The sequence below is a fragment of the Emys orbicularis genome, chromosome 1 (assembly GCF_028017835.1).
Source record: "Emys orbicularis isolate rEmyOrb1 chromosome 1, rEmyOrb1.hap1, whole genome shotgun sequence".
Taxonomy (NCBI): domain Eukaryota; kingdom Metazoa; phylum Chordata; order Testudines; family Emydidae; genus Emys; species Emys orbicularis.
In genome coordinates this window covers 369,962,013-369,970,631 of record NC_088683.1, presented here as the reverse complement: position 1 = coordinate 369,970,631, position 8,619 = coordinate 369,962,013, and the positions used below count along the sequence as shown (strand labels likewise).

The window sequence follows — 8,619 nt, the reverse complement described above, 5'->3', positions numbered from 1 at the left end:
TGGAAAATACAGTAAGAAGATATATATATATATATACAGAGAACATGAAAAAATGGGGGTTGTCAGACCTTAATCGATTGGTCTGGCAACCCCCATTTTTTCATGTTCTCTGTGTATATATATATATATATATATATATATATATATATATATATATATATTCCTACTGTATTTTCCACTACATGCATCTGATGAAGTGAGGTTTAGCCCAGGAAAGCTTATGATCAAATAAATTTGTTAGTCTCTAAGGTGCCACAAGTACTCCTCATTCTTTCTGTTGATATTATAGTGTTCATTTTTTTTATCTGAATGTTTTCCCTACTAAAGCAAATGCTTTAGAGAAATCAAACTTTATGCATCTGAGTGGTCCCCTTGATCAACCAAACTTGTATTCTCATTCAGGGATGAAATTGGGTTTATTTGACAAGACTGATTTTCCATAAACTCTGTTGTTGATTGGCATTAATTATATTCCTAGACTTTTTTTTTTAACTAATCCCAGACCAGCTTTTCCATTGTTTCCTAATCTTGCAAAATCTTTTTTTAAAACTTTCCTTTTATTTTTTAATAGTTTATGTTAAACACAGAACTGCCCTGTATTTGCCTCTTTTTTTTTTTTTTTGGCTCTGCTGCTGTCTGATTGCGTACTTCTGGTTCCGAATGAGATGTGTGGTTGATCGGTCAGTTTGTAACCCTGGTGTTCGTAACTCTAAGGTTCTATTGTAGATGCTGTATAACACCCTCCTTGACTGCTAATGGACTGGAAAGTATGTAATCACCTCACATGATATGAGTACCTCATGCTGTTTCTTTTCAAATGCAGAACGAATGTATTTATTGAACAAATCTATCTTTTCTGCAACATTAGAAAGTTTCCTTTCTCACTCTAGGAATTGGCCTAAACCTTTTCTAGGATTTCTTTTGTTCTTAATATACCAAATAACCTCCTTTTTGTGATCCTTAGACCTGCCACACATGGATTTTCCCCTGATGTCTTTAATGTCCATGATCAATTTTCACAACTTCAATTTTGTATTATTTGCTATTTATTTCCCTTTTTTTCATATGTTATATATTGCTGTCTCTCCCCCCCCAACCTCGCAAATGTCTTCACTTTGTCACTGAACCAGTTTTTTATCCAAAACTGTCCACTTTTTTGACTATGGAATTGTGGCTTTCTAGCTATCTAATAAATGCTTCTTATATAATTCCAATTTTTCCTTCCCAGTTTTCTACCTATTTTTTTTCTCCCAATAAGTTTTTCTGAAATTTTGCCTCAGCTTTGAGGAATTAGCCATTCTGAAACACTAAGTGTCTATAGATATTACTTGTTGGGAATAGTTCTCTGTTTGACCATTTGTATGTAATCCGCTCCATTTTTTAATTTTCCACTCCTCTATCATACACCCCCTTCTTTGTCTCTTCTCTCAACTAAACAGTCCCAGACTTTTCAGTCTGTCTGCATATAGCAGCCTCCCCCATTTTCCTAGCCTCTTGGAAACCCCCTTCCTATCTGCAATATCCTTTATAGACCAAAACTGAGTGCATGTCCAGAGCAAGTTATTCTTCATCCCATTCCATAGGTATCTGATCATTGCTTTTGTTTTGGCCACTTTTGTGAATGAGCAGGTGTTTCCATTGAGCTGATATCAGTGATGTCAAGTCTTTCCCCTGAGGCATGTTCTACCTGGGATATTTCCCCCAGTACATGTCTCTCACACGTTTGGATTTTTTCCACTCTTAGATTTTGAGCAACCGGGTAAATGGGAAACTCCCTACAGAATGGATTCTCTAGCATGGGTTTCACTACATTAAGGAACAATGACAGATAACCACTATCCATACCCATGTTTCCTGCTGGTGTCTGTTAAGGGTTCCCACATCACCTCATGTAGGAATTATTGATGCCTGGAGCACCATCAGATATGGAAGTGGCATTATTAGGGTCAGTTTTTCATAATTCATTTATCTGAATAATGAAAATGTCACTTCTAAGTGTCTGAAGAGCGACCAATCTGCTTCCCCCATGAGAACAGCCTCCAGTTGTGCATGTAGTGTCTCATATTCACATTGTCTCTCCACCTAGGAATTTGTAATGCGACCATCACCCGAGACCCTGGTCACATACAGGAAGTCAGGGGGACGTACAGTACATTCAGGAGACACTGTTCTGTCTCAGAGTTGGACACCTTCTCACCAACTCCATGTCAGATTCCAACACAAGTGACTTCACCAACCCCTCCACCTTCATCCTGCTGGGCATTCCTGGCCTGGAAGCGACCTATGTCTGGATCTCCATCCCCTTCTGCACAATGTATGCCATAGCCATCTTGGGGAACTTCACTACCCTATTAATAGTGAAGAGGGAGCCGAGCCTTCATGGTCCCATGTATTATTTCCTCTGCATGCTGGCCATCACCGACTTGGCCCTATGCACGTGCACAATTCCCAAAATGCTGAGCATCTTCTGGTTGAATTCCAGGGAGATCGATTTCAGTGCCTGCCTCACCCAGATGTACTTCATTCACTGCTTCTCAGTGATGGAGTCTGGGATCTTTGTGGCCATGGCTTTTGATCGCTATGTGGCCATCTGCAATCCCCTGAGACATTCCACCATCCTGACGAACCGCATGGTGGCCAAGATTGGCCTGGCCGTGGTGCTGCACGGTGGCATGATCATACTGCCCTATTCCTTACTGGCGAGGCAGTGGCCATATTGCAGAACCAACATCATCCCCCACTCTTACTGTGAGCACATGGCCGTGGTGAAGCTGGCCTGTGCCGACATCCGCATCAGTAGTTACTATGGCCTCTTTGTGATATTCTCTGTGACTGGTGTGGATGTGCTTTTTATCGCCATGTCCTATATCCAGATCCTCAGAGCCATCTTCAGCCTCCCCACAAAGGATGCCCGGCTTAAGACTTTTGGGACCTGCGCCTGCCACCTCTGCGCCATCTTAGCCTTTTACATCCCAGGTCTTTTCTCCTTACTCACGTACCGTTTTGGCCACAATGTGCCCCTACATTTCCACATTCTCATGGCCAACGTGTACCTCCTGGTGCCCCCCATGCTGAATCCCATCATCTACGGGATGAGGACCAAACAGATCCGGGACAGGCTGCTCCATCTCTTTACTCATAAGGGGACTTAAAAGTTTTCTCCTGGTGCTCTGGCTCTCAGACTAAGCTCTCTGCAGAGCTGGCTGGTAACATGGTGCTGGGCCCTCTACCCTGAGTCACTTATTAGACAGTCAAAAAGACATTAAATCCTTTCCTGGCCTTCCTGTGCTGTGTCAGTGTGACAAACTAGGGAATTGTTCTGTGTTCAACTCCTTAAATCATTGCGATTCCACCTGTCTAATTTCTATTAAATGGACCCCTGAGGCTATGACCTCTGCCCAATTTCTTCCTCCAATGCCCAGCCCCTGCTCCACATCTCACTTCAGGTTCAAATACTCAGCAGCAACTACACACCGCACAACAAGAACACTAACCCAGGAACCTATCCCTGCAACAAAGCCCGTTGCCAACTCTGTCCGCATATCTATTCAAGGGGCACCATAGGACGTAACCATATGAGCCACACCATCAGGGGCTCATTCACCTGCACATCTACCAATGTGATATATGCCATCATGTGCCAGCAATGCCCCTCTGCCATGTACCTTGGCCAAACCAGATGCAAAAGAATAAATGGACACAAATCAGACATCAAGAATTGTAACATTCAAAAACCAGTAGGAGAGCACTCCAATCTCCCTGGACACTCAATAACAGACTTATAAGTGGCAATTCTTCAACAAAAAAACTTCAAAAACAGACTCCAATAAGAAACTGCAGAACTGGAATTTGCAAACTGGACACCATCAAATTAGGCCTGAATAAAGACTGGGAGTGGATGGGTCACTACACAAAGTAATTTCCCTTTGCTGATACTCACACCTTCTTGTCAACTGTTTGAAATGGACCACCTTGATTGCATTGGCCTCATTAGTACTACAAAAGTGATTTTCCCTCCCTTGGTATTCACCCCTTCTTGTCAACTGTTGATAATAGTCCACTTCCACTTTAATTGAATTGGCTCATTTAGCATTGACCTCCCATTTGGTAAAGCAACTCCCATCTTTTCATGTGCTGTGTATTTATACCTGCCTAATGTATTTTCCACTATATGGATCTGATGAAGTGGGTTTCAGCCCACGAAAGCTTATGCCCAAATAAATGCGTTAGTCTCTAAGGTGCCACAAGGACTCCTCATTGTTTTTGCTGATACAGACTAACACGGCTACCACTCTGAAACCAGTGAGAACACAGTGCTCTGACCGAAATGCCACAGAGGAGCAGGGAGGGAAGCCGGGAAGCCATATAAAAGCAGCTGAGGGTTGTGTGGCAGGCGGGTGAGATTTACACAAGATCACACAATGAGTCAGTGGAAGAGCTGAGAATAAGAACTGGGAGTAATGACCCCCCAGCACCACTGCTTTGGATATGAACTGGCATTGCTCCTCTGATACCTGTACAGCACCAATAATCATAACTTCAGACACAAAGGTGTTACATGCACATAAACAAGACAATCATACGTTGCAAATCATAACTTTCCCATTGGCACCTGACAGGACATACTTTGTACAACATTTGTTGCAGTTGTATAACTGTGGTAGCAACAATGATAAAAATGGTCATTACTCAATCATACAGCATCACACCATGTTCTCCTCCCACGATAGTGCTACAGTTGCTAGCCACCTAAATTAAGGACATTGCCCTGGATCTAGCAGGACAAGCAGCTGGGACACTAGAGCCACGGGAGGATGGGAAGAGCTGATAACAAGCTTGTTTTGCCACAGTGAGCCTTGTACAAATAAAAGAGGAAAAAGTTCTTTAAAAGTGAGAGGTGGACGTCCATGAAATTGAGTGTTTCCTCCAACCATAGCCAGTAATCCCCATTGGCTTTGAACAACCTCAACTTGTGTTTGACTAAAGCATCTTCCAGAAAGGCGGCCAGGGCTAGATCCACAAAGGCACTCAGGTAAATACTGAACTTAGGCGCCACTGCATTTCTCAAGTCCCGTCTCATCTGCTGCCTAACCCTGCAGGAGCCTAAGGTTCTGCCAGGAGCCTGCACAAAGCAGCCTGTGTGCTGATGCTGCTCCACAGCTAACCAGCTGCTCAGAATCTTTGCTCAGGTCTCAATTCTGGTGTTCCCCCCACCCATCTCCCCCGCAGGCCCGATCAGTTAGGCATCCTCAGACCACACCTCCCCCAGGGGGCCTTGCAGATTGGGATTGCATGTGTGTTCATGTGTGGTGTGTCCATAGCTGTGTGTGTGCATCTGTGGGTGTGTCTGGGCATCCATGTGTGTATGTGTGCATGGGTGTACATGTGTGTGTGTGCGCATGGGTCCATGTGAGTGTTTGCATGTGTGTCCATGTGTGTGCACCCCCAGAATATCCCATAGCTCAGCAGTTTAGTGCCCTCCCCTGGAATGTGGGAGACCCAGATTCAAATCCCTGCTCCACTGAAGGTTTATTTGTACAAAGTGGAAGAGCTCCAGACAGAGAGACTGAGCACCCCACCCAGAATTGCCATTTGCCTGGTGCTCAGGGCACTCACGTGGGATGCGGGGGACCTGTGTTTAAGTTCCTGGTCCAAATCAGGTAGAGCAGAGATTTTGGCTCTGAGTCTCCCAACTCTCTATCAGGTCTGTCACTAGAAAGCACTGACCTGTCCTGGGCACCTCGCACCAGGAGAGGGCGCACAGCTGACAGTCCCATGAGAAAAAATGAACCTCTCCCCAGCTCATTAGCCAGGCCCCTAGAGACCCCAATTACTGGGAGTTAGGTGCTTAAGGACCATGTATAGGCTTTGGAGACCAGAGTGACTAAACTGGAAGAGCTAAGGGAAACAGAGAGATACATAAATAAGACTTTCTGGGACCGAGTAGAATAGTCCCACCCCCAGTCTGACAGCCCCTGTGGTTTTAAGGAAGATGAAAGTCTCAGGGAAAAAGAACTTCAAACTAGAGCAGCTGGGAACCTGCTTCCAGATGATGTCATGGTCTCCTGTCATACTGAGGATACCTCTCCAGGGGACGGAACTCCAGTTATTAGGAAGAGACAGGTAATAGTTAGGGGGGATTTGATCATTAGAAACATAGATAGTTGGGTTTGCAATGACCAGGAGAACCACATGGTGACTTGCCTGCCTTGTGCAAAGGTTGCATATCTCTTGAGAGGTCCTGGAGGCCAAATTTAGGCTTCTAGGGAAGAGATTGAAGTCCAGGTCCTCCATGGTAGAATTCTCTGAAATGCTTCCAGTTCCACGTGCAGGCCCCATTAGACAGCAGAACTGCAAGGTTTCAATGTGTGGATGGCACGATGCTGTAGGGAGGAGGGGTTTAGATTTATCAGGAACTGGGGAAACTTTTGGTAATGGGAGAGCCTATACAGGAAGCCTGGGCTCCAACGAAAATGGAACAAGATGGCTGGCACTTAAAATTAACATAGGACTTAGAGCAGTTTTTAAACTAAGGGCTGGGGGAAAGCCGAGAGGTGTGGAGAAGCACGTGGTTCAAACATAGTCATCCCATAGGGTATTATCTAGTAATGGAGATTTCCTAGTAAGGAGGAGAGGATGGAAGATGATAATATATGAGTAGGATCTGATGAGAAACAGTCAAATGAAAAAGAGTCCCGTTCAATTACATCATGTAATGGCAGACAGCTAAAAAGTGACAAGTTTTTAAAGTGCTTATATACAAATGCTAGCAGTCTAAATAATAAGATGGGCAACTAGAGTGCCTCATTTAAATGAGGATATTGTTATAATAGGCATCCCAGAAACTTGGTGGAATGAGGATAATGAATGGGACACAGTAATACCAGGGTACAAAATCTATCGGAAGGACAGAACAGGTCGTGTGGGTGGGGGAGTGGCGCTATATGTGAAAGAAAGTGCAGAATAAAATGAAGTAAAAATCTGAAATGAACCAAACTGTGCCATAGAATCCTTATGGATGATAGTTCCATGCTCGAGTAATAAGAATATAGGAGTAGGGACATTCTACTGACCCCCTGACCAGGATGGTGAGAGTGACTGTGAAATACTCAGGGGGATTAGAGAAGCTGCAAAAATAAAAAACTCAATAATAATATTGGGGGATTTCAACTATCCCCATATTGACTGGGTACATGTCACCTCAGGACGGGATGCAGAGATAAAGTTTCTTGACACCTTAAAGGACTGCTTCTTGGAGCAGCTAGTCCTGGAACCCACAAGAGGAGAGACAATTCTTGATTTAGTCCTAAGTGGAGCACAGGATCTGGTCCGAGAGGTCAATAGAGCTGGACCGCTTGGTAATAGTGACCATAACATAATTCAGGTTAACATCCCTGTGGCAGGGAAAACACCAGAGTGGCCCAACATGGTAGCATTTAATTACACAAAGGGGAACTACACTAAAATGAAGAAGTTAGTTAAACAGAAATTAAAAGGTATGGCGCCAAAAGTGAAATCACTACAAGATGCATGGAATTTTTAAAGACACCATAATAGAGGCTCAACTGAAATATATACCCCAAATAAAAAAAAAAAAAAAATAGTAAGAGAACCCAAAAAGTGCCAGCGTGGCAAAACAACAAAGTAAAAGAAGCAGAGAGAGACAAAACAGCATCCTCGAAGAACTGGAAGTAAAATCCTTTTGAGGAAAATGAAAAGGAACATAAACTTTAGCAAGTGAAGTGCAAAAATATAATTAGGAACAGCTAGTCAAAGACTCAAAGACTCAAAAAGTAATAGTAAAAAAGTTGGCAGGGGAAGGGACCAGGAGGTTGAACTTGGCAAAGTACTGGCTCGAGCTGTTACCAGATTTGCTCATTAATTTGGGGCACACTCATTTATTAGTGTTACTCTTCTGGGGAGCGGTTTTCCATAATTCTATCAATGTACTGCTTTAGAGGAGTAGCCGTGTAAGTCTGTATCCACAAAAACAATGGGGGGTTCTGAGAATTCTGCCACAGTAATGTCTCCCGTATGGCCACTCTATGAATATGGGAGAGAGCTCATTTGCCAGCACAATTAAACAACCCCAAACGAGTGTCTCCTGCTGACCTAGCACTGTCCACACTAGAGCTTTTGTAGTTTCGGGGGTGTGTTTTTTTCACACCCCGACCAACAAAAGTTTTACCGATAAAAGTGCTAGTGTAGACAAAGCCTGAGTTGCATGCTAATAAAAACGTCCACTGCCTCAAGTCCTGCAATGTTTAAGATGATTTCAATTTTCTGCTGGTTTCTTTCTCACCAAACCCACTTGGTTGCTTAGCTGTATTTCAAAACTCTGTTTGAACCCCTTCCCAAAGTGTGCTGCATTACTTGAGATTTTCAACTCCTTGGGGGCTTTCAGTTGTTCCATCTCCAGGATAGCTCCTTTGTTGTTCACCCCAGCCCTCTTTTCTCTGTCCTCTCCTCTGGTCTCCAGGGCTTGTCTTAGGAATTCATGAGAAGGAGGCTCAGTCTGCACCCTAAGAAGGGAGGAGTGATTAGAACTAAATCAGAGTTACAAAAGCTAATGGAGAGCCACGCGCTCCCAGCTGTGTGTCTGGTGCAGCCGCCACTCAA

At 43.9% G+C, this 8,619-nt stretch overlaps 1 protein-coding gene across 1 annotated transcript; it reads left to right on the top strand.

Annotated features, from left to right (window-relative positions):
- Positions 1 to 2,204: 2,204 nt before the first annotated feature.
- LOC135883372 (olfactory receptor 52R1-like) lies at positions 2,205 to 3,152 on the top strand. Its single transcript, XM_065410442.1, has one exon. It carries the CDS (start codon positions 2,205 to 2,207, stop codon positions 3,150 to 3,152), a length of 948 nt encoding a protein of 315 aa, XP_065266514.1.
- Positions 3,153 to 8,619: the final 5,467 nt, after the last annotated feature.

What these genes read in the sequence shown, in the direction of transcription:
- LOC135883372 (XM_065410442.1), top strand. Translation starts at nt 2,205, where the DNA reads ATGTCAGATTCCAACACAAGTGACTTCACCAACCCCTCCACCTTCATC.